Source organism: Phoca vitulina, unplaced genomic scaffold, assembly GCF_004348235.1.
Source record: "Phoca vitulina isolate PV1807 unplaced genomic scaffold, GSC_HSeal_1.0 scaffold38, whole genome shotgun sequence".
Classification (NCBI taxonomy): Eukaryota; Metazoa; Chordata; class Mammalia; order Carnivora; family Phocidae; genus Phoca; species Phoca vitulina.
In genome coordinates, this window is record NW_022589741.1 from 8677727 (window position 1) to 8704576 (window position 26850).

The 26850-nt window shown below is 43.5% G+C and overlaps 1 protein-coding gene across 4 annotated transcripts in view; it reads left to right on the plus strand.

The window, feature by feature from the left end:
• The window catches only part of DIXDC1 (DIX domain containing 1), a 66874-nt gene that overhangs the window by 3024 nt on the left and 37000 nt on the right, over positions 1–26850 (plus strand). The window contains exon 1 of one of the 4 annotated variants that reach the window (XM_032427816.1): positions 5633–5953. The exons of 1 other annotated variant lie outside the window; for it this stretch is intronic. In XM_032427816.1, the coding sequence (XP_032283707.1) occupies positions 5894–5953 (60 nt within the window). In that variant the 5' untranslated portion in view covers positions 5633–5893. Of the gene's footprint in view, positions 1–5632; positions 5954–26850 lie in introns of those variants that run through there. 2 more of the 4 variants (XM_032427815.1, XM_032427813.1) reach the window with 2 other exon arrangements.

The following is a 26850-nucleotide window of genomic DNA, read 5'->3' on the forward strand; positions in this document are numbered from 1 at the left end:
TGACCTTTGAATTATAAAAAGAGGAATATTCATTCATTCAGCCAGGATTTATTGAGCATCTACTATGTGCCAGGAAACATTTTTGGTTCTGGAGATAAACCAGATAAGCCAGTAACAAAACATACAAAAGTCCCTGCTCTCATGGACCTTACATTCTGGGCAGGGAGATACTGACAATAAGCAAACAGACAAGTAAATATAGAATACACAAGACAGTGATGAATGCTAGGAAGAAAAATACAAATAAATTAGGCAAAGAGGAATGGGAGTGCCTGGGTGAAGGGGTGCTGTCATTTTATTTATTTTTATTTATTTATTGTTTTTTAAGTAGGCTTGAACTCACGACCACAGGATCAAGACCTGAGCTGAAATCAAAAGTTTAGGCTGAGCCACTCAGGTGCCCTGGGTACTGTCATTTCAAATAGGGAAGTCAGAGAAGGCTGAACAGGTAAAAGTGATATTTGAGCAGAAACCTGAAAAAAGAACAGGAATGAACCATGGGTTATCTAGGACTTGAGTATTTGAGACAGATTCAGATCAGATCTGCCTTGATTTTAAGAAAACTAAAAGTGGTCAGAGGAGGGGCGCCTGGGTGGCTCAGTCGTTAAGCATCTGCCTTCGGCTCAGGTCATGATCTCAGGGTCCTGGGATCGAGCCCCGCATCGGGCTCCCTGCTCAGCAGGAAGCCTGCTTCTCCCCTCTCCCACTCCCCCTGCTTGTGTTCCCTCTCTCGCTGTGTCTCTCTCTCTGTCAGATAAATAAATAGTATCTTTAAAATAAATAAATAAATAAAAGAAGTGGTCAGAGGAGTTTTATGAGGAAGCATAACTTGAACTAGGCATAGTAAAGATTTGAGTAGCAGGAGTGTGGGACATTGTAGGCAGAAGGACAGTGGTGAAGGCATGGGAAGTTAAAATGAGCCCTGGGAACGTGTGAGACAGAGAGGGGCCTGCTAACCTGAGCATAGGCAATTTGGGAGAGGGCCTTAAGAGTGGGGCATGAGGAATTTATATCTGACAAGAAAAAGGAGTGTTTGAGAACACTTGACCATTTGAGCAGGAGGATGAATGCATTGTCGCAGTAAGATTAAGGCTGGCAGAAGAGCCAGGAGACAGAGAACAGTTTAGGAGCCAGGACACGTTTGGGGCCTTTGCCAGTAGTTGTGAGCCCTTTTGTGTACATTTATGCTGATGTCTCTGAAGATAAATGCAGTAGAAATTGTAAACATATGTTACTGCCAAGAAACTTGCTAATGTGTGAGAATAGAAAAAGATTAAGAAATTATTTCAGAGTCATTTAAAATATTTCCATTGACAATTTTAATTATCTGTTTATTCAGACCATCTTTCTGCTTCTTTATAGTCATTAATGATTGCCCACGATAGATGTATTAAATTGACATAGGTGTGAATTTCACACATTTCCACATAGGGAGAAGTCACAGTCAATATTTTCACCGAATGACAGTTCTATTTAAGGCTTACTTAGGCCAACATATTATTATCTGTATTAATATAAGTGATGAATGAGTTTGCCAGTGTTTCCTCCACTCATTCATTCATGCATGCAACTAAGAACATTTACTGAGTACCTTTTATGTCTCAAGCATCATATAAAAGTATTGATTGCATAATGATTAAGAACCTGGACTTTGGCTTCACCACTTAGCTAATTACTTATCCTCCAGACCCCTCTTTCTTCATCTGTAAAATGGGGATAATAAAAAACCCCTACTGTTTATAGTAATTGTGACCATCAAATGAGCTAATGTATGTGAGTGCTTAGTATAGGGCTTGGCAAAGAGTAGAAGTTCAATTTTGCTATTGTTATGGTTGTCTATAGATATTTGGGTAGCTTTTAGTTGGTGAGGGAAGTATCTGTGCCATTACTGTTAAAATAATATAGGACCGAGGAGGTCTGGTATAATTTCAGAAATCAGGCAGCGTGGCAGAGATAGGCAAAAAGCGGCTAGTTTGGACCCTTTGCCTCTCCTCACAGGCAGAGTGAATGACAAGCCAGAAGTGGTGGGAGTGGTTCCAGCTACCGGGTCTAGCTCTCAGTTTCCGCCTGTTCTAGCACTACAGGATGCAGATCATTGTCCCAGTTATTCCTGGTTCCTTTAGCTAACCCACTTACCCTCCCAGCTCTTATGCTGATATGACAGCAGAGCGAGATGGGGCAGACGGAGGGAACAGTAAATGTTAGTGCTGCTTAGAGCTAAAGCTCAGTTCTTCACCTGGGCTATTTGGTAAGGCAGACCATGATAAATATGATGAGCACATCTTCTGAGCAAAAAAAACCCCTAGAGATTATATGCTCCAACAGGAATTTTGTGCTTTTTCCAAGTGTGAGAGTCAGTCTATATGTGAAAATATTATAATTTTTGGAACATTTCAATAATTGTATGGGGAAAATGGCACAGAATATTATGAAATGTGGGTACTATCTAAATTTAAATGAATTAAAATTAAATGCTACTTAAATTTTAGTCCTGCATTTGCATTAGCCACATTTTAAGTGCTTACTAATCACGTGTGGCTAGTGGCCACTGGATTGGATGGCACAGATATAGAACACTTCCACCATCATAGAAAATTCTATTGCATACCACTACTGTAGGATATGTGGTTGATATAATTACAGATTTCTAGGGAATAGTGCAATTGTGGACCATACGCCCTATAATAAATCTTGTATCTATTCACCACAGTTCCCTCTAATTCCTCCAGCATGCTGTGAGCATCAGAGGCATTTGGTTCAGATCTTAGCTCTCATATTGATTTGCTGAGTTCATGTAAATAGCTGTCCTCGTCTTCATTCCTCCATGTGTGTCAAATATCTTTTTTTTTTTAGCTTTAAAATCCAGTGATTTAATGAGTCTTTTCCTAGGAATATTGAGCTCACAGGTCTTACTTGGATAAAGGACTTGTTCTTTGAGAAACAGTGACCTTTTGCCATATAACTATCAGCAGGACCTCCCTCTGATGTTTCAAATATTTACTTTGTCCAAAGCATCATGGGCCAGCAACCAATCAGAATCCTCTATCCAGGGACCCACCAACTGGGTGTTTTGGTTTTGCATCACTATGCATGTAGATGTGTTGCATGCAATTTTATGTTGTTGGAAGTTTCCTGCTTCTCTTTTAAAAGGGCCTTGTTGCATTAACATGGGTTAGTGACTCACCTGATCGTATTACACCATGAGCTGTGGTCATGGCAAGGGGAATTCTTGGCAGTTAAATTCCCCAGTTACGAAGGACAGTGCTTTTCTGATTCATGGGCTGATCAGGTTCAGTTTTATTTGGTACCATGGCTTTTCCCCAGCCTTTGTTAGAATTGAATACAGAGCATTCAATCAGCACCAGCCATGGAACACCTCTGGTGGCCTTCTGCTTCCTGCTTGCTGTGGTTGGGGTGGGGGTGGGGGGGGTGGGAGGTGTGTCTTTCTCAGAAGTATCATTGTGTTTAGCAGCTTTAGACATTCAGGCAAGATGTTGCTAGTTCTGGATGCTCCCTACCGAGTTTCTTTTTCTCTAAGTGAACTGAGGAGCTGAGGAGGAGGTCATTAGGTTGAAAAGAACCGTTTCTGACTTTTCCTCCTAAGGTACCAGTGGGTATTTGGGGAAGAAATTTGGGCCTTCTGCAAAATCATAAGTGTAGAGTCCTAGATCCTCAAACTGCCTTTATCACTGACCAGCTGTGTCCTTGGGCAAGGCCCTGACCTTCTTTGAGCCTTAACATTCTGTAAATCCTTCCCCTCCATCTGGGATCACGAGGTGTAATATAATATGGGTGTTCTTTCAGCTTCCAGTTTCCCTATAGAAACAAGAATGTGCACTGAGAGTACAAATGACTAGTAGTCCTAAAAATAAATAAGCAAGGCTGTGACTTGAATAACTAGAAACAGAGGGGAATAGCTCTCTATTTCATTTGGGGAAGCTTTTACCTAACTCTTTCAAATACTCCAGGGCATTTTTGTAGTATTTATTTTATTTTTCAAAATATTTAAATTTTGGTTAACATATATGTAATATTGGCTTCAGGAGAATTTAGTGATTCATTACTTACGTATAATACCCAGTGTTCATCGTAAAAAGTGCCCTCCTTAATACCGATCACCCATTTATCCCACCCCCCACCCACCTGTAGTGTTTATTTCTTTTTTTCTTTAAAGATTTTATTTATTTATTTGACAGAGACACAGCGAGAAAGGGAACACAAGCAGGGGGAGTGGGAGAGGGAGAAGCAGGCTTCCGGCGGAGCAGGGAGCCCGAGGCGGGGCTCAATCCCAGGACCTTGGGATCATGACCTGAGCCGAAGGCAGACGCTTAAGGACTGAGCCACCCAGGCGCCCTTGTAGTGTTTATTTCAATTAAAATCCATTTAATTCATTTAAAGCTCACTAAAAATATGGGCTTTACATTTTAGCAGTTATTTTTTGTTATTTGTTTGTTTTAAAGATTTATTTTAGAGAGAGAGCGACAGAGCAGGGGGGAAGGTGCAGAGGGAGAGAGAATCCTGAAGTGGACTTCTCTCTGAGGAAGGGGGTGGGCCGTGGCGGGGCTCCCTCGCAGGACCCTGAGATCATAACCTGAGCCGAAATCAAGAGTCAGCGGCTCAACCAACTGAGCCACCCAGGCGCCCCTTAGCAGTTATTTTTAAAAGAAATACAGATTTTTTGGGTAAAGCCTTGGTGATCCTTGGTTTCCCCTTGATGTTTCTGTTATGATCCTGTGGTATTTCTTTCTTTTTTTTTTTTTTTTAAAGATTTTATTTATTTATTTGACAGAGAGAGAGATAGCTAGAGCAGGAACACAAGCAGGGGGAGTGGGAGAGGGAGAAGCAGGCTTCCCGCCAAGCAGGGAGCCCGATGTGGGACTTGATCCCAGGACACTGGGATCATGACCTGAGCCGAAGGCAGACGCTTAACGACTGAGCCACCCAGGCACCCCGATCCTGTGGTATTTCTTTACTACTATTTCTATTAAATGTGTTCTAATACTATTAATAACTAAAGCTCTATCCTCTTTTACCCCCCTCTCCTTCTGGTGGTTCTTCTCTTTCTCTCTTTTTTTTCTCTGTCCCTTCTGCTTCCCCTTCTTTAGTCCAACCTCACTGTCCAGGCCCCTTACGGAAAAAGGCTGCTGTTTTCAGCTAGTCTGGGAGAAAAAAAATCCTGATTCACTCCCCTTCCCACCCATCTTGTGGTGGAGCGTTGGGCCTTAAATCAGCAGAACGTGTGTGTGCGCGCGTGTGCAGCGCGCGCTCACGCCGGTACTCCTGCCTGCAGGCCCGGTGTGTGAGCTCGTGTGTGACTGCAAGCGCATGCATCCGCCGGCACGCCCGCCGGTGTGTCGAGTGTGTGTGTGTGCGCTCACGTGGATGTATGTTCGCAGCGCGCGCGCACACAGACCCGCACGCCCGCCGGGGGCCCGGTGTGTATGTGTCTGCGGTGTAGGCACACACGCCCGCCCCCAGCCCGGTGTATGTGTGTTGGACGGACAGAGAGAGAGAGAGAGAGTGTGTGTGTGTGTGTGTCTGTGTGTGTGTGCGGTGCGCGCGCACCCCAGCCCGCCCGCGCGCCCGCGGTGCTCCCCCTTACGGACTCCTGGCCGGGGGCTGCCAGCCAGCGCCCCTCCACCCTTTGCGCGCCCAGCTGTTTCTATAGGAACCGCGACAGCGCCTGGGCCCCTCCGGCAGAGGCCCGGTGCGAGCATGCCCAGTGGAAGGCGCTAGTTTGGCTCGGGTCTAGGTTTCCAGTAAGTGAGTGGCCTGCGGGACTCCGGAGAGATCCCCATGAGCTGAGCAGAGAGTCTTTGTGTGCGGAGGGAGGAGGCGGCGGCGGCCGCTGCCTGGCCTGCACACCCCGCCCGGGGAGCCCCCGCCAGGAACAATGCTCGCCTGCCTGACCCGGGGGAACTTACTGGACGTCCTGCAGGAGGGCTTCAATGAGGTAACTGTCTGCTCCTCCCACGCCCAGCTCCCCTCCCCCCAGCGCCTCCCGCCTAATCTCTGGAAGGGGTTCTCCGCCCCCATCCTCAGGGGGACCCCAGATCACTTCCCCCGCAGAGCCCTAAGGGGCCAAGGTGGTGGGTACGGGGCAGACGAGATGGCTAAAGGGGAGAAATCTGAAGGGCCGCCTGCCTCCGGTTCCCCTGAGCGATGCCCTTCCCTGGTGGCTTACCTGAGCCCAGCAGACAGGACCAAAAACTCAGAGGTCATCTCCTTCCAAAAGAGGTGGTCTCCACTCTTCCCGGGGATTCTCCCCAAGAAAATCCCCAGGGAAAGCCCGGCATGTATGGCAAGAGTGCTCGTTCTATTTCAGGATCTAACTGGCTGGGCCAAGTTAGGGGTGGGGTGGAATTGCATTGGTGGAAAGTTTGAGAGAGGGCAGGGTGACTAGGTGGTCCACATGAAGTGCTCTCTTCGTGTTTGTATCTCTTTCCATTTTCCGAGCAGTGGATTTCTTCACAACCAAGGGCATGGTTGGCAGACAGGACCTAAGAGGAGAGAGGTTGCTTGAGTTCCTGGCCCCGTTCAGGGGAACCAGCATTTGCTCCCTTCTGTGTGAGAGTGGGGGGACTGGACCTCGATCTGACCGGCAGTATGGGCCAGGACTGGCTGGGGGTCTTTTTCTTTTCACTGTTTTCTCTTAGAATTCTGTTGTTTCTTCCATTTCCTTCTCTTGTGACCCAGGAAATTCTGGTTTAGGACTCTCCCCCCCACCTTGTGATTTGCTCCATGTGTCTTCCATCGCTTCCAAGCCCCACCCCTTTGGGTCACCTGATTCCAGCATCCAGGGAGACCTTTACAAGGAGACCTAGGCTGTTGGTTGTGTCTTTCATCTTTTCTTCCTCTCTCTTTTTCTTTCCACCTCTCTCTTTCTTCCCTCTATGTCCTTCTTAAATATAAGGCTTTTTGAAGATCAGTTTTTAGTTAAACAACACATGAATCCATTCTCTTCTTAATATGAACATTATAGGCAAGACTCTGTGCCTTTGGCCACCCCTCCAATCCTGGCCTGTTCCCCAGAGGTGACCCTTCTCGTGAATGTGTGTGTAAGAGTTTCTTTCTCCCGCTGCACTGTACATTCTTTCCTCAATTCCTGTTTCTAATTAAAAAGCTCCGCAGCCGACTTGTCTCGGAACCTTCCCAGCCCTTGCCCCTGTGCCCCAGCCTTGTTCCTGACACAGGAAAACTGCAGAAATGCTGTCCCCACCTAATGAACCGAGTTGGGATTTTCCTTTGGCCCAGGGATGTCTCAGCCTTCACGGAAGGGCGGAGCTTGCATCCTGCCTGCACTGCAGGGCTCCTCATTTTGCATCAGCCCTCCCTGAACACACGTAAGGGGATTGTTAAGAAAGAGCCACAGTCTGAGAGATGAAACACCACAGAGCCCGGAAGCCACCTCTTTAAGTGCTACCAGTATTCCTGCTTCCTCTTCTCTCACTCTTGGCCTCTGGGGCTCCCCTGGTCTCAAGCTTCATACGGTCTGACCCATCTACCAGTTGTGGCAGAAGCTCCTCAGGTCCTTCTATGGCTTCCCCGCTTTTTAACTCAGCCCCTGGGTGTCAGGTCCCACTGTCTTATTAGGCGGAGGAAACCAGCACAGTCAGCCCTAGCCTTTGCCTTCGGTTCCTTTTCAGTTCCAAACCTTTCAACCAAAGAGCCAAAAGACTTGGCTGTCTTTTTCTTGTTTTAGTGCTTGCATAAATATCCCCTGATCTCCCATTCTGGTAAGACATAAGGGGAAAGGACAGTGGGAGAGTTTTCTGTTTGTGGTGGTAACACAGTCTCTTCATCAAAACAACGCACACAACTTTATAATGAACTCATCTAGAATAATGCAGTAATGCCCCTTGTCCCTGTCTGATGTTTGATTTTCCTGCCCATCCTGTATGCTTCCCTCTGTCCCCTTCATGCGCTTATGTAAAATCCATCCCTTCTATTTGTAGATTGGAACTCTGATAGCCAATAGGTATTTCTGGTTTCTCTGAGAAATTGACATCATCTAAATACTACTCATAGTAATATGTTAAATCCCAATGGCCCCTGAGAGTTTAAATAATTCTTTCACATACATAATAAATTATATTAAATAATTCTTTTCACTTAGAGTATCATATGTAGTACTACTGAATACTGCTACGATTTGTTATTTCAGAGTTGATGGAGCCCTGATTGATTTATTCCAGCTTCTAGAGTTGCTTGATAGATCTAGTAATATTCTATCTCTTTTGTTAGAGTCATGTGATAAGGATGTAAATAGGGACTTAAAAGCTGGTGTCAGAATACACTTTGATTCCTCTGAGAAGCTCTTCCTACTGAGGCTAAGAATACCACACATGTGTCCAGTCATCTCTGGGGAATGATCCAAGCTTATCTGAAACCATTCTTCATCTCCCAGATGCTTTATAGATCTGTGTGGTTAGGGCTGTGACCTCATTCTGTGTGGCAGAGAAAACTGCCACAGGAAATGAAGCTGTGGCTCTAATTGGTTAATTATAAGGGAACCCTGCAGCAGAGAGAAACCCTACCCTCTGAATCAAGGCTTCCCTCTACCCATTGTTGGCCCTCTTCTCGGTCCATTTGCCAGTATGCGTAACTGTGCATGACGATTTTCTTCTGCCACCTTCCCTGGATAAAGCCCTTGCTTCAGCACACCTGACAAATTCCCCACAGAACTGATCTAGGTCAGTGTCGTCAGTGCGGTTCCTCTTACTGACATGGTTGATCTGCATTGTGAGTTATCCACAAATTTTGGCTACCGCCACATTCTCTAGCCTACCCTGGCTGTCATCCCCAGTCTCCTGTGCTCTGGGCCTGGCCAGGCTATCCACAGTTCACATTTTCCCCATTCTGCATGCGCCTCAAAGCTATTTGTTTTCTCTGCTACTTGGTATTGATGTTGTCCTATGAATGTTGTCTTTGGTTGATGTGCCAACATAAATTTCTGCAAGTGTTTTTCTGGGGGCTGAACTTTCTTTTAAAAAGACTTGGGTGGTTGTGTTGGAAGGTTTTGATAGACCTGAGACTCTAATATGGTTTGGTCAATAAACATTCATTCATTCGGTTATTTAGTTCATTTATTGGGTGAGGGGATGGATAAAATAATTGAAACACACCTGGTTCCTGCTTCCAGAGAATTTATAGGGAGAGATTTGTAGGTGTGCTGAAAAAAAATTTTTTTAAACCGTAATAGTATGCTTACCACAATAAGCATCCTAAAAGAGGTAGTGTTCATGGGAGATCATAGGGATCTCTTCTACTTAATGATATCCTGAAAAGCACCAAATATTTCCCAACCTATCTGCTCACTGAAGCCAAACTCTTTTTTCCTGCTAGTGTGGTAAACAGGCATGGAAGCACTCATTCTACAGGCATTCACTGAATTACTGTGTTTACCAGACACCAGGCCAGGCTCTGGAAATAGAAGTCAAATAACATAGAGTCTGTTCCCTAGTGGAGCTCACAGGTCAGTGAAAATAAAGTAAATGTTCAGTGTATCAAACTTGGGAAAATTGTGGTGATATAGAAATCTTGTTTGTCAGGCAGAGCGAACCTGAGCCTGGCTGTGGTGTAAATGGCCCAAGGGACTGAAACTTATGGGGGATGATTTATTAACATGTTGGTCGACTGGATGGGAGTTGTCTGAGCCTTAATTTTTGAAATGTACGACCTGGAAGACTTTGCCTACCCGTTTCCCTCCAAGCAGAATAGTAGAAACTTAGATCCCACATGGAGATTCATCTGCGTGGCAGTCCCTGAGAAATACAAGGAGAGCCTTTGTCTGGTGTCATCCCCACAAGGGGTACATAGGATGAGTGAGGAAGAGGATTGGCAGGTTGGAGCGGCTGTAGCAAACATCACTCCTCCGAGCCCTGTGCCTTCCATGAAGTAGGATTTGCGACCTGGGGCCAGCCAAAGGCTTTCACACATTTCCACAGTGAATTCCTCTGTGCTTTGCTGTAGAAATTAAAAGGCCTGTTAAGTCTTTAATGTAACAAAGCACTATTACTCCCTAACCCTTTTTTTTTTTTTTTATCCTGACTGCTTCCTCTTCTCCTCACCCAGGCTCATTGGCTTTGTTCCCACAGGAGTCAATGCCAGCTAAACAGATGCTCCCTGGCAGCAAGCTCTCAGGCAGCTTTATGTTCCTCATGGTGAGTGATGGGCTGGCCAGGCGTGTGGAGCAGTGATAGGGCACTGTTTGCCAGGTGCCGCTCCCCCAGGCACTTCAGAGAGACTGGGAAGAACTGGAAATGCTTCATTGGCCATGACTGGCCTTGTGTAGGTGGCAGGGACCAAAGTCTCAAAATGACACTGGACTGAATATATTTCCTTATGTATTATCCCCAAACCAGGCCCCACTGAAGTAGTCATGAACATGACCTTCAATGGTCAGGTATGATAAGGGGACAGGGAACCAATCCCAAAGGCCCTAAGAGTGGGCTCCATGCTCTGTTTCTAGGATAGGGGACACTCATCTGCAGTGATGTCTGTCTCATTCATTCATTCATTCATTCACATGCATTTATTGAGCACTTACTTTATAACATGTACTCCTGAAGGAACAGAGTGTTTGTGGAACTTGTAACTAGTGGGAATTTTAAAATAAGGTTAGGAAATGAAATATTTCATAAAGTCTTTAGTTTTTCACTTTGTGGTATATCATCCTTCGACCACTGGGCTGAACACTAATATGAAGAGCATGGCCCATATAGGAAGAAGAAATGTAATGATATTTTTACTTGTGAGCTTCATTTTTACCTAATTAGCCACCAGGTTCAATGAGTAAGTCACCTTTCCTGGCTCAGTAAAGGCCTGAAAGAGTTAATAGAAAGGCTACACCATATTATGTTCTCTTACTGGCAGAATTCAGGCCAGTAATAACTCAAGCTTTCCAAACCTCCTGCTTTCCCCTCAGTTTCTCAGCAGCGTATCCCCAACCCCTCATCTTCTGCTGCTGGAGGGTCTCGGTCCCACACAGGCATCTGGTTTCACTGTGAAGCTGATTTCCTTCCGGAGCCAGTCAGGTCTCCTCCTGAACTCTCCAGCACACCACCAGAGCCCCACTGCTTCTCTTGTTTGTCTTTCCTGCTTGCCAGCAGGGAGCCACAAAGCTCAGTTTGGGATGCTTTCTGCACTAGGAACAGTAGATGACAGACTTTCCTGGTGAAGCCCAGTAAGTGCTCTTTGCAACTCTAACCAAACAAGTCCCCTGTAGGAAGTCTCTTTGACCTTGAGGCTTAGAGGAGATAGGAGAGGCTGGGTTTGCAAACTTGTTTGGAAGGAAGGGCAGGTTCCAAAGAGAAACAGAAAGAAAGTAACCTTTGGCGCAAGAGAGGTTTCAGGGTCAAGATTCCTGCAGAAGTGAAGATAGTGGATAGAATTGTCAATGCTTGGAAGAGTTTTAACTTCTATTGTAGGGTTATTTGGAGTGGCTTGGAGGAAGCTGATGGAGATTATGGAGTTGCTAAGGGCTCCCCACTCCAGCCACTCCTTGGTGTTACCACTATTCGCACAGCTTTATGGCCATTCGGGCTCATCAAGCCAAAATCCTGCTCAGCCAGCTTTCCCTGTGGCCGCATCTACTTTTCTCCCCCCTGATGCCTGAAAGGACTGTCAGAAAAGCCCCGTCTTTCTAGACTTCTGGATTACACAGGCAGCTTTCTACCTTCCCCAGAACAAGTTAGAGATGTTAATTCTGGACCAAGGTTAGTTCTGTGCTGTCACCGACGCTGTATGTTTGATTGTCCTGCTACTTTGGTGGCAAGGGCAAGTGCCAAGAACCCAGCTTGAGCTAGCAGAAATAGAAAGTGGAATTTACTGACTCATGGAATCCAAGGAAAAGCTGAAAAATTAAACCATGCAAAGGGCAAGAATGGAGCAGAGTCTCAATGAAAATCAAGAAGTCAAATGCTGGGAGCCTCCCTCCCTCTGCTCTTTGCCATTTATCTCTGGTGCTTTCTGTGGGGTGGCTTTATTCCCTTTCACTCCGTATGGCTTTTCTCTTGCAGGTGGGCAGCATGGCCTACGGCAACATCTAAGTTTTTTATCTTACAACTTTGTCAAAAAGAGATGGGTGGGGAGAAGGAGACGGATTCTCTTCCTGAAGGCCAGATCATAAAATTCCAGAGATTGGCTGGACTTGAACAGTCAACTCAGCTGGACCAGTGAGCTGTGGCCATGGGGGGGGGGGGGGGGGATATCATAGTAGTCGAGTCCTGGGGCCCACACTGTGTCTGCAGAGGGGGCACGTTTCTACAGAAGGGGAGTCACTGTGACCTGGGCAGCCACCCCAAGAGCTGTTACTATACCTAATCCCGTGGGCCTGACTTGAACCTATTGTCCTGCTGTGATTCTCCAGCTGTTGTTGTTGGAAACAGAACAAGAACTAGGGGCATATTCAAGAAGTATATCTTAATATTCCAGATATTTTCATTTTGCCAAACCTATTGCATCTTGTTGTCACTGAATAATTGACTGATAAAGCGATAGTGCTAGAACTAAACCGTTTAGTGGGTTTTTTTTTTTTCCCACCTGCTGCAAGAAGCCCTTAAGAAGTTATTTCATGTCTCTGGGGTAGGGGGTTGGAGGTGGAGAAAAAGAGGGTGAGTGAGCTAGGTTCTGGGTCCCCCACGCTGGCCCTAACCAGGGAAGCTTTTCTCTATTTTACATATCTGCCTTTCACACGAGTTAGAATTTGAGAAAAGACTATGGGGCCAAAAAAAGAAGGAGGAGGAGGGGGAGGAGAAGAAAACTACTAGTCCAACCCGAGAGAGTAAGGGAGGAGGAGGAGGAGGAGAGAGAAAAATAAAACTACCGATCCAACCCCGAGAGAGTAACAGCCTCTTGCAAAAAGCATATGGTCTTTCATCTGCTGCTGAAGTAGCTCTAGTAAATTTTAAAACCAAGCAGCAGAGCTACTCAGGGCCTAGGCGGCACTACAGGCCTCTTTAAAGGTAAACGTCTTGGTGGGGGAGGTGGTGGTGTGGCTGGTCGTCCTGAGTGTCTACTTTGTACTTCAAATCCATTTCTTCTGAGCCAGCAGTAGGCATTTACAGCAGGAACAGGGTCTGGCCTTCCCCTTGGGTGTGAGGTACACATGCCTTCAGGTCAAAGAGGAGGTTTGGTTTAGTGCTCGGCTCCCCAGATTAGACTTCCTGGGCCGGTGGAGACCTAAAGCCCGGGCACCCCAACCTGCGAATGAGAGTAGCCCCACTCAGTCCTCAGTCTCTGGTCCCTTTGTGAGACGCCGCCGTTCAGGAGTCTCTGTCAACATGCCGACATAGTAGCGACAGGACAAAGGCCCTTCTTCAATCAGAAGTATTTTATCAATGATTTCATCCATGATATCAATGATTGCGTGCTTATCAGTTTTTTAAATGACATGAGTCTGGGTAGAATAGGAACTTGGTGTCTCCAGGGCATGTTTAGCATTCCTTGTACTTTCCAGCTTCCTGCAGTGTCCCTTCCTGAAGCCTCCTTCATTCTGTTTGTCCCACTCACTATTAACGGCAAGCGGGCCGACTTCATAGTGAAGAGGGGCGACTGGATTGGAGCTCCTTCCACTGCCCTGGTTAGCAGCTAGATCCCAAGACCTGACCTTTACTGTTCACCTGTGTATACCCACTGATCTTTGTCCCCCATTGTTCCTGGAGCTCTTCTTTCCAGTTTCTCTCTTAACTCAGATGAAAGACCCCATGGCTGTAAACCGAAACTATACTCCTCGAGCAGTCACTGCTCAGACTGCCCAGACCAGTTTGAGCTTAACCCCTGACTCCTGCCTGCGTAGATGGACCATGGAGTGACCCATGGAGTGACCGACAGTTACCTTCAACTCATTATAATGCTAAAATCTCTGCCCAGGATGGAGCACAACGTATGTCTAGGCATGTTACCTTAGGGTTCATGTGTGACCTTATGCCCCCCTCTACATACGATGGCAGGGCTCCTCTTTCTAAATATTCATCCTAACCCTAAATAAAAGGAACCCATCCACCTTTGCTTGGGCAGTTGCAGCTTTAGAAATTATTCCCTGTGATCTCCTTATCTGCTACAAATAAAATTTCCTTTGTATGAGCGAACTCATGTTAGTTCAGTTACACCTTTTCCCCACCTCCAGACTTCTCTACAAAAGTACCTTCTCCTGCCTCCTAATGATCAGAGGAGGAAGTGGCCCTTGTCCTCTCCTCTGAAACCTTGCCCCATCATTCACACCATCCCGTTGTGTCTGTTTCTCCTCCACCTACCCCTCATCTCGGCCTCCAGATGTTCTCTCATCCTAAAACACCTTTGTTCCCTATTCCACCTTCCCCTCCAGCTAATACCCGTTCTCCTCCCCTCACTGCCTGGGTTTACCTGCTTCCTGGTGTCTTCTCTGTTTGCTGCCCTCTGACTTTTAACCCACCACTCTATGGTATCTGTTCTCAAAAAGGTCACCAAAGCCTGGTAATTATTAATCGAAATGGGCTTTCCAGTCCTTAGCCTGACTTTTCAATAGTGTTCGACATTATTGACCACCAGTCTTAAAATTCTCTCATCCCCGGATTCCCAGATTCTTTTTCTATCTATCAGATTTCCTATTCTAAAATTATTTTATTTTAAAATTTTTATTTATTTAAGTAATCTCTATGCCCAATGCGGGGCTGAACTCACGTCTCCGAGATCAAGAGTTGTATGCTCTATCAACTGAGCTGGCCAGGTACCCCAATAATTTTATTTTTTGCTCACTATATTCTTTGGACTAAGATAGAGTGGTTTCAAATCCCCCCACCTTTTTTTTTTTTTTTTTCTTTTTTTGCCATTTATCAGTGCTGTGGTCTTGAGCAAGTTTTTCCATAAGAAATGGGACTAATAATACAGATTTTAATGATTGGGTATGAGAATTAGAGGAGATAATGCATAAAAAGTGCCTCATTCAGTGGCTGACAAGAGTTGGCAGTCAGTACATTTTCATTTTCTTCTTTTCCTTCAGTGACCTCTTTCCTGCCAAATTATGTTTTATAGTTCACCTTACTTTTTGGGGTGTTGTAAGATCCCAGGATTTGGGGTCAGCACTGAATTCAAATCCCTTTGCTGCCTCTTACCAGCCCTGTGACCCTGCACATGTTGTTGCTCTCAAACCTTGGTTTCCACATCTGTAAAATGGGAATAATAGTTCCTCACAGGATCAGTGTGTGTGCGTGTGCACGCGTGCATTGGGGGGGTTATAAATAAATAAATATTTATATAAAAATTAAAATATGCATTATATATTTATTTTTATATACCTAGGAAAGGATGTGGTAGAGTGCTTAGCACAGTCCTGGCAGGTAGTAAGCACTCAGTAGATGGTAGTTACTGTCTCATTTGCACCTGGCCTGTGCCTGTCACCCACAGATACTCTCAAACATGCATCTCCCACCCAGCCCCCATCTCCTGTGCTCTAGCACCTGTATTTTGCCAACTGGCTGTAGAACATCTTTACTCTGATGGCTTCAAATAGCCCAGACTCTTGTTCAAAACTGAACTATTTGCTCTTCACATTTTCTCCATCTCAGTGAAAGCAAATTATCCCCCAGGTATAACTTTTTGGACCTTCTCTTTTTGTCACTGCTTTTATCCTATCAGTCACCTGACTTGTTTCTGGAATTTTCTAATTATACTGTTTCAGTTCAGGTTCTCATAATCCCTCACTTGAATTATTGCCTGGTCTCCTCATTGGTTTCTCCGAATCTGGATGCTTCTCGTTCTATCCCGTGTTCTACTGTGTGTCCAGAGTGACCTTTCTAAGATGCAGGTCTCACTGTTTCACCCTCCTGTTTCAAAACTCCACATGTTGCTGTTGCAGGTCTTTGAGCTGTAAGTCTAAGTGCAGATAGGTCTTGTGCTGACCTATTTCCCCATCGCCGGCCACTGAAGGCTCTGCCCACACACGAATTTGTTAGCTGGCTATTCCTCCAGGATTCCATATGCCTTCACTGCTCTTCCTCCCTCCCTCCCTCCCTCCCTCCCTCCCTTCCTTCCTTCCTTCCTCCCTCCCCTCTTCCTCCCTCCCTCCCTCCCTTCCTTTCCCCTTCCTCCCTCCCTCCCTTCCTTTCGCCTTCCTTCCTCCCTCCCTTCCTTTCTTCCTTCCTTTCTCCTTCCTTTCTTCCTTCCTTTCCCCTTCCTTCCTTCCTCCCTCCCTCCCTCCCTCCCTTCCTTCCTTTTCTCTTCCTCCCTCCCTCCCTTCCTTCCTTTCCCCTTCCTTCCTCCCTCCCTCTTTCTTTCTTTCTTTCTTTCTTTCTTTCTTTCTTTCTTTCTTTCTTTCTTTCTTTCTTTCTTTTTTCTTTCACCACCTCTCCCTAGGATGCCCTTCTCCCCTTCTCCAACTGGCAAACATCCTTAGGGAACCAGACAAATGTCTTCTTTCCTCTAGACCCTTCCTTGATCCCCACATCCTCCATCCTGTTGCTCCTTCTGTGCACAGATAGTATTTGTTAATATTTCTCTATTGCCACCATAATTACTTTGTATCATAGTTATTTATGTGCCTTTAAAAGCAGAACCTGGCACAATTCCTAGCAATGTAGGTTGGTTTGAATAAATGAATGCATGAAATGATAACCATCTAGAAGGATCTTGTGAGATGGGATTTAACAAGTAAAATTTGTTATAGGTAAATATGGATCAAGAAGACCAGTTTTACAAGAATGAAGATGGATGAGATTAGTTTAATAGAACGTGTTAAGAATTATGTAGGGGTTTTCGTTGACAGTTCAGTGTGAGTCAACAATGTAAGGTGCTAACAAAAAAAAGAAAAGAGGAGGAGGAAGGGAGGAGGAGGGAGGGAGAGGAGGAAAAAATGTGAACTATTTTGGATGAAGAAGCTGAGTGTCTGGTTTTACCCACAGAGTATTGTGTTTGGTTCTAGGTATTATGGTTTTAGAGGTTAAGACTTCTTGAAAAAATTATCAAAATAGACAAACTGCTAGCTAACACAATGCAGAAGAAAAAAGGGACAAAGCACAAATATACAAAATAAGAAGTGACAATGGAGAAGTAACCATTGAAGCAACAAATAGTAAGAGTCTTTGAGGTCTGTGCGAACACATTTTAAAACTTTGATGAAATGGATAATTTCCTAGGGAAATGCTGATGACCCACATTGAAAGAGACAGAAAATTTAAACAGATAATTTTCTATGGAAGAAAGAGAGAATCCTATTAAGAAGCTATCAAAAAAAGTACCAGTTCCAGATTATTTCATAGAGGAATTCTACCAAACTGCCACATATTACCAGATAGTTCCAATGTTCTATGTATTATTTCAGAGCATTGAAAAGGAAAAGAAACTTCCTACTTCTTTTCAAAAAGCAAATATAATATTGATGCCTAAACATGACAAAGAGAGTGCAAAAAGGGAAACCACAGATTAATATTTATGAATACCCATGAAAAAGTACCATACATATACACATTAACATAGCAATAATAAATAGAATACAACATTAAACATATAATTCACTATCATCAGGTGGGTTTCATTCCAAGAATGCAAGGTAGGCTCATTATTAGGAAATCCGTTAATATTGTATACCCTATTAATAGGTCTCAGGAAAAGTAATCATAAGATTATCTCAATAAAGGTTGACAGACCTTTTATTGAAATTCAACATCCATTCTTCATTAAAACAGTCAAGAAAATAAGACTTGATTGATATATTTAACATGATAAAATATATATACCTTAGTCCTAAAACCAGTAACTTCCTAAATTGGGAAGCACTGCAAGGATTTTCTCAAAGTCTAGCAACAAGGGTAGGTTGCCCATTCTCTATTCTACTTTGTACCAGAGGTATCAGCCAGCGCAATTAGACTAGAGAAGTTGATTAGAGGCACAAGGCATAGTAATGAAATAAAACTATTTATTTTTGCAAAAAAATAATAATCCTGGAAATCAAAGAGAATTAGTGATAAAACTCAAACAATAAAAGATAAGGTAACAGGATATAAAATTAACATATTGAAATCAGTAGCTTTATATACCCAAAAAGTAGCCAGAGACCATAATGATAGAGGAAACCATACAAGAACTAGAAAAAAAACAGGTAGATTCTTCTTTCACCTCAATCAAGGGAAAGGCTTTCTAACCATGATTCAGAATTCAGAGGCAATATATTAAACAATCAATAAATGTGATTATATAAAAATAGAAACTCATGGCCAAAAAGACAAAATAAGTGAAGTCAAAGGACAACTGACAAACAAGTATCTGCAACACATGTCAAAGACAAAAGGGTAACATTTCTAAGATATAAAAAATTCTTTAAAATTCTAAAAAAAATTCTAAAAAAAGGGACAAAGGACCAAAAACTTTGATAGAAAAATGAGAAAAAGACAATTCATTTAGATATGAAAAAAGTGATAAAAGGTAAAAGGTATAAAATAGATTATTAAACCTACAAAAAGAAGGTTTTTTTAAGATTTTATTTATTCATTTGAAAGAGAGAGAGCGCGAGAGCATGGAGGGTGGGGCAGAAGGAGAGGGAGGAACAGGCTCCCCGCTGAGCAAGGAGCCCGATATGGGGCTCAATCCCAGGACCCTGAGATCATGACCTGAGCTGAAGGCAGATTCTTAACTGACTGAGCCACCCAGAGGCCCCTACAAAAACAGGTTTAAATTCATAATGAAAGAAATGAAAATTAAAACAACACTAAGATAAAATTTCTCATCACACTGGCAAGAATTGAAAGTGCGACAACATACTCTGTTGGCAAGGCTGTGGAAAGGTGTGCTCTCATGCATTCCTTTGGGAATGCAAACAGATACAACACTTTTGGCAGGGAATTTGGCAATATCTGATAAAATTATCCACCTACTTGCCTTTTGATCCAGCAATCCCACTTCCTGGAATCTACCCTGAAGGTAGACCCGTATCAGCATGAAAATACACATGCATAGGGCCACTCATTGTGGTATTGTTTGTAATTGCAAAGCCTTGGAAAAACTCTAAATGCCCACATATAGGAGAATGGTTGAATAAATTATGGCATATCCACATAATGGAGTACTACAGTAGCTGTAAAAATGAATAAGGAAAAATCTCTAAACCAGTATGGAATGATTTCCAGAATATATTAAGTGAAGCAAAGTGAAAAGCACAAGTGCAAAGAGAATGTCAATGCCGTGCTATTTTTCACACAAGAAGGAAAGGAAAAAGTGGAGCTCATGAAGTTGGTTATGTATGGGGTGAGTAGGAGAGGGTGGAAAGAACTCAGAGGAGGGAGTGGAGTAGAAAGAATGATGGGGTGGGGGGTGACACCTTCCTGACTAGATGTTTTTGTATAGCTCTGACTTTTGGAATCTTGTTAATCTTTAACCTAATCATCCTAAATGTGGGGGGAACCCACAATGGACTACTGAAACTAAGAAATGAACCCAACTGTATTACAAATGAAGAACAGAACCATACCAAAGGGGGTGGGGAACTAACTTAAGTGACTTTGAATCAGTATTTTGACTAATACTGTAAGACTAAAGACAAAAAGAACTATGCACAAATACTGTATTGTGGTTAGTAATTTTTCACACGGTATGAGTTAGCAAGTCTGATGCTGTTTTATATGTTCTCTAGGATTGAGCAAATATTAGTAAATATATAGTGGAGAGTAAGAGTCGGGTTTCTCACTGGGAGAAAGGAGTTATAATGAAGAAAAGGGACTGGAAGAAGTGAATTTTGTGGGTTGGGTTAGAGGAGGGATCCGTGTAATTTATGCTGTAATTCCTGGTATGTCTCTCTGTCAAGATAAGTAAATGCAGACATGTGTGTCTGTGTGTATATATCCATGTATTTCCTACTCTACTACCGAGAGGGCCAAGAATGTTACCGCAGTAACAATGAGCACAACTCATGCCCAAAGTTTGGTTTCTAAAAGCTATTCTCCAATAAAAAGAATCGGAGTTCTTTTGAGAAATAGCTGATTCCAGAGCTGGGCAAGGAAAGTACAAGATGAGGAGTGTGGAATATCTTCTGATGCCAGAAAGTAAGGAAGTGTTCAAAAAACATGATCGGGCCATATGATCCAGCAGTCCTACTTCTGGGTCTGTATCCAAAAGAATTGAAAGTGGGATCTTGAAGAGGTATTCGCACACTCATGTTCATAGCAGCAGTATTCACAACAGAAGTAACCCACATGTCTATCAACAGATGAATGGATAAGCAATATGTGGTGTAAACATACAATTGAATATTATTCAGTCTTAAAAAGGAAGGAAATTCTGACACATGCTACAATATGGATGAACCTTGAGGACATTATGCTAAGTGAAATAAGCCAATCACAAAAAGGCATCATACTGTATGATTCCAGTATTTGAGTTATCTAAAGTATTCAAATTCATAGAAAGTAGAATGGTGGTTGCCAGGGGCTGAGAGGAGGGGGAAGTGGGATTTGTTCTTTAACGGGTGCAGGGTTTCAATTTTGCAACATGAGAAATACCTGTAGATTCATTGCACAACAGTGTGAACATACTTAACATTACTGAACTGTACACTTAAAAATAGTTGAGATGACAAATTTTGTTATGTGTTTTTTACCACAATTTTTTATTTATTTTATTTTTAAAAAATATTTTATTTATTTATTTGACAGAGAGAGAGAGAGAGCACAAGCAGGGGGAGAAGCAGAGGGAGAGGGAGAAGCAGGCTCCCCGCTGGGCAGGGAGCCCAATGTGGGGCTCGATCCCAGAACCCTGGGATCATGACCTGAGCTGAAGGCAGTCGCTTAACCAACTGAGCCACCCAGGTGCCCCCACCACAATTTTTTAAAAAGTGACTGGAGCATATGAAAAGGATACAGAAACCAACATTTTGATGTTTTGATGTTTGATGTCCCAATTTGAGCAGCAAAATAAATAATGATAGTAATGGATTAATATAATAAATAAATAAAAGTGAAATAAATACCTGTGAGCCCATACTGATGTAAATAAGTTAATAGGGGGAGAAGGGAGAACTCCTCCTCATATTAGAAATTCCAATTAATAACTGTAGAAGGAATGATGGAATTAGAAAAATCATCATTTGGGGAATGTCATAGTAATCAATCAGGAAAAGAAAACTCAATGATTTTTCAGGAAAGAAAAATCGATGTTCAATTTAAAATGGACTGGTAAAGTGATGATGAGAAAAAGGATATTTTCATAGTCTCAAAGCATGTTCCCACAATATACTTACCAATTACAGGGGAAAATGGCAACTTTACAGTAGAGAAACCTGGCAGACACTACCTTAACCATTTGATCACAATTTATTTTACCAATAATGAGATGTATTGGCATCATGTGCCTGTTGATATGATGCACTGAGAAGGGTACAATAGGACTTCTGTGTTATTCTTGCCCAAAATCCATAACCTGAATTTAATCAGTAAGAAATTTCAGAAAAACCCAAGTTGAGGGACAATGTACAGAATAACTGGGCAATATTCTTCAAAATTGTCAAGATCATGAAAGAGAAAGATTTAGCAACTGTCCCAGATTGGAGGAGACCAACGAGACATGACGGCTAAGCGTAGTGTGAGATCTTGGACGGTAAAAGGACAGTGGGACAATTGGTGAAGTTTGAATACGGTCTGGAGATTAGTTAATGGTATTGTATTAGTGTGGATGACCTGTTCTGATCTTGTACTGTGGTTCTGTAAGATGTAAACATTTGGGGAAGCTAGGGAATGGGGATTGGGGAACTCTCTATACCATTTTTGTTACTTTCATGTAAGTATGAAATTATTTCAAAACGAACACTTAACAAAATAAAAATAATACTTAGGGGTTTTGAATAACCCACTAGTGTGGGTCGACAGTGTTTTCTGGTGGCCAAGGTAGGAAGAAAAAAGGAAAGAAAAAAAAAAAAAAGAAATGTCTAGAATGAGGAATCTTCATGTCTCCTTTTATACCCAGAGTATTATGTTAGGTTCTAGATGTCTTGGTTTCAGAGAGATTTAGACAGGAGATCAATAATACTTGAAACCATTTTATGTAAGGGGTGTTGACCTTGGCTCGCAACTCTGGATATATGTAGGAGCACTTCAGGAATATTGATATACCTGGGCCCTACCGTCAGAAGTTCTGACTGGTCTGTGGTGGGCCCCAGACATTAGTATTTTTAAAAAGCTTCACCGGTGCTTCTGATGGGTAATCAGGGTTTAGGAAACCCCTTCATTAAGGGAACTGGAGTGTTTAGCTAGAAGACTCAGGTTAGCTCTTCAAGAATCGTATGAGGGAACTTGGGAAAAATAAAGCTTTCTAAGTTATACCCCCTGGAGAAAATTCAATGGGGTAATGTCTACATGTCTGTGTTTTTTAAAAGCTTCCCTTGTGATCTTGATGCACAACCAGGGATGGGAACAGTGCTTCTCAAACTTTAATGTGTGTATGAATCACTAGGAGATCTGTTTAAAGTATGGGTCCTGATGGAGTAGGGCTGGATTGGAGCCTGAGAGTCTGCATTTCTGATGGGCTCCCAGGTGATGCTGATGCTGCTGGCCTGTGGACCATACTTGGAGTAGTAGACAGCTACTTAGTGTAGATTATTACTCAAGAGACCCAAGCACTGGATGTGGGGGAGAAACTGGTTTAGACTAAGGTGACTTCTGAGAGTTTTAGGGAGATTCACTGAAACCTCAGGGATACATTTATTTAGGTGACAGTGTGGTCCAGTGAAAAGAACATTGGCTTGGGAGTTAGAATTTCATAGTCATGGTTTACTGTTTGGGTGACCTGGAACAAGTTATTTCACCTTTTTTGAGTCCCAGTTTCCAATTGACAATAGAGATACAGTAAAATCTCCCTGGCCTATTAGCATGAGGAAAAATGTGTTCATGGGGGACCTAGCAGAGGGGCGCCTGGCTGGCCCAGTAGGTAGAGCATGTGACTCTTGATCTTGGGGTTGTGGGTTCTAGCCCCAAATTGGGCATAGAGTTTATAAATGAATGAATGAATGAATGAATGAGGGACCTAGTATAACTCTTGACACAGAGTAGGTGTTCAGAACAGTGGTGACTATTATTATTGTTCATGCTGTAGAATCCTCTTTTGTTGAAGACGAGAGCTGAGATTAATGTGCATGAAAAGTACTGTTAGAACCTCTGATCAGTTTTGTATCAGACAGGACTTCTATTCAGTAGCCAACAGAAGGCTGTGGTTATTCAGGTAGGAATGATCTTGGCCTAACATAAACCATTTGTTCTCGTCTGCCCCTGCATTATTAACGTTTGCAGTCACTTTAAGTCTCAGCCTGATGAAATGTGACAAATGATGCACCAACTCAGATATTTGTCATGCACCTGTTACTCTAAAGTCCAATAATTCTGAACTGTTATCACTCCCTGCATAGAGCGTAGTTCAGACCTGAGCTCCTTTGAGCTCACTGTCCCCTTTGCCACCCCTCCCCAACCCCCAAAGTGTGGGCTCAGGTTGGGCTGGTGCTCTGAGAGCCCTGTGTGACACAGGACATCCTCAAGATCAGAGCTGAAGTGTGTGGGAGGGTCAGGGAAGGCTTCCTGGGAAAGGTGATGCTTGAGCTGAACCTTAAGCGGAGGGCACCAGGCTCAGGGAGGGAGAGTGGCTGGATGGCTCAGTGTGTTGGGGGCACTGCGCATGGTTTGGACAAACTGAAATGTGGCAGGCATACGAGAGGGTAGTGAGTAAAGCTGGAGAAGAGGTAGCAGCCAGCACATGAGACTAAATGCAGCTAAGAAGGTTGCATTTTATCTTGAAGATAAGAGAGGCCAGTGAGGGATTTGAAACAGGAATGTGTGGAGGGTGGGTTGAAGATGATATTAGGTACAGGGAGATTGGTTAGGAGGGGTTTTTTTAATTATTATTTAAATTCAGTTAGCCAACATATAGTACATCATTAGTTTCAGATGTAGAGTTCAGTAATTCATCAGTTGCGTGTAACACCCAGCACTCATCACATCACGTGCCCTCCTTCATGCCCATCACCCAGTTATCCCATCCCCCCACCCACCTCCCCTCCAGCAACCCTCAGTTTGTTTCCTATAGTTAAGAGTCTCATGATTTGTCTCTCCTCTGATGACTTCCCATTCAGTTTTCCCTCCCTTCCCCTATGATCCTGTGTGCTGTTTCTTATATTCCACATATGAGTGAAACCATATGATAATTGTTTTTCTCTGATTGACTTATTTTGCTCAGCATAATACCCTCCAGGTCCATTCATGTCAATGTAAATAGTAAGTATTCATTCTTTCTGATGGCAGAGTAATATTCCATTGTATATATGAACACATCTTCTTTATCCATTCATCCATCCATGGCCATCTCGGCCCCCTCCACAGTTTGGCTACTGTGGATATTGCTGCTATAAACATTGGGGTTCAGGTGCCCCTTCGGATCACTACATTTGTATCTCTGGGATAAATACCTAGTAGTGCAATTGCTGGGTCGTAGGGTAGCTCTATTTTTAACTTTTTGAGGAACCTCCGTACTGTTTTCCAGAGTGGCTGCACCAGCTTGCATTCTCACCAACAGTGTAGGAGGGTTCCCCTTTCTCCGCATCCTCGCCAACATCTGTTGTTTCCTGACTTGTTAATTTTAACCATTCTGACTGGTGTGAGGTGGTATCTCATTGTGGTTTTGATTTCTATTTCCCTGATGCAAAGTGATGTTTAGCATTTTTTCATGTGTCTGTTGGCCATTTGTATGTCTTCTTTGGAGAAATGTCTGTTCATGTCTTCTGCCCATTTCTTGACTGGATTATTTGTTTTTGGGTGTTGAGTTTGAGAAGTTCTTTATAGATTTTGGATACTAGCCCTTTATCTGATATGTCATTTGCAAATATCTTCTCCCATCCCGTAGGTTGCCTTTTAGTTTTGTTGACTGTTTCCTTTGCTGCGCAGAAGCTTTTTATCTTGATGAAGTCCCAAAAGCTTGTTTTTGCTTTTCTTTCCCTTGCCTTTGGAGACGTATCTGGCAAGAAGTTGCTGTGGCCGAGGTCACAGAGGTTGCTGCCTGTGTTCTCCTCTAGGATTTTGATGGATTCCTGTCTCACATTTAGGTCTTTAATCCATTTTGAATTTATCTTTGTGTATGGTATAAGAGAATGGTCCAGTTTCATTCTTCTACATGTGACTGCCCAGTTTTCCCAATACCATTTGTTGAAGAGACTGTCCTTTTTCCATTGGATATTCTTTTGATTAGGAGTTTTATATGTAAGCTAGGTCAGTGCCAGCTGTTACCATTAATGCCTTTTCCCCAGAGCAGAGTGGTTTACCACAGAGGTACCCTTTTGCCTGCCTGGTCTGCCTCCCACCGTGCTGTGGTTGTGGAGTAGGAGGGAAGGAGCAGAGCTTGAGCGGGAGTCTGGCCCATATCAAGCAGAAGGTGCAGCCACCCCTCTTCTGCAGAGTAAGTTGGGTAGCACGAAGCCCTTGGTCAATGCTTGGACCACATTTCCTGTGTTTCAATACCACGTCTGCTCTGTCCTAGCTGGGGACGTTGGGGAAGTTACGTAACTTCTCTGAACTTCATCCAGAGAATGGAGAGGATACTGACCCTTCAGTGCTTTTGTGAGAATGAATTAGATGGTGATAATGATGAAAATAATAATGACAGCAACTATGTGGCAGGTCCTATTTCAGGTACATTCATTAATACAATAAAACACACATCAAACACCAAAACTAGTGTGTAGTTCATGCAGGTATTGTATTCCTACCCCCACCACCAGCTGATACGCACTTCCTACAGTTTGTCAGCAGCTGATAGATTATTGCCTTAGTACTGTCTTACAAAGGGTTCATTTATTCCCACATATCGACACAGAGAAAGTAATGAAGATTTAATTTAAGCTCAGGAAGCAGTCAGGGAGTAATTTCCAACATCATTTCATTGACGAAGTACTTGCGGCTTAGAAATCAAGTGTTCTTTAACCAGATTGTAACTTAATACCCGTTAGCCCTTGAACCTGATTTTTACGTTCAGGGTCTTGGGCTTCTACAGAAACCAGACAGAGCTGATGCTGCTTCTGGGACATTGTTCACATGTTATTTTGATATTTAGTGCCCATCTTCAGAAAAAAATGCATAATCAGAATAAACACCTGACTGCAAGCTTTGTGTAAGGGAGAAAATGGAATATATAAGGTTATCCTAGGACGGGGATGAGTCATATGTCCCTATCTGGGCCCATCAGGCTTCTGATGATACTGGCTGGCTTAGTCTCACAATAAATGAAAGTTCTCCCTCCCCCCTGCCCAAGTCTTCAGGGCACTGCTCACCAAAGCCTTTCTTTTCCCTCTCTGTGCAGGTTTTAGGCAACTAGATCCTCTTTGGCGGTATGAAGCACGGATTAACACTAACTGTGTAGCAATCCCAGGATTATGGGCTCAGGAGAATAAATCTTGGGTTGACCCTGAGATGATTTCAGTTAAGTCTCATTGTGAAGAGCGATGGGAGAGGCAGTTCTGAGCAGGTTTGCTGTTTATTCCTAGTTCCCCAAGACCGGCCTTCTGAGTATCACTGTCCATTGTGCATTCGAGACACGGGTGATTGTTCCTGGAAGCACAGTGGGTTGCTGGCAGCAGTGATTACACCCAAAAACTGGCTGTGCTTCTTGCTGGGCCTCATCCCTGCTCAACAGAGAAAACACAAGGAAAGCAGGAGTCATCGTCATCGAAACACTCATCTGCTTATCCGTGTCTACACTGCCACCAAGTCAGCGGTTAACTTTCCCTGAAGATTAGCATTAAACTAGAAATTTTAGCACATGCTCCATGTCTGACCATCTTTCTTCTTTATTTCCTTGAAACCTCCTCCTCCCTCTGGATATGGATTTCCCGCCACAGCCCATTGTCAAATGCTGCCT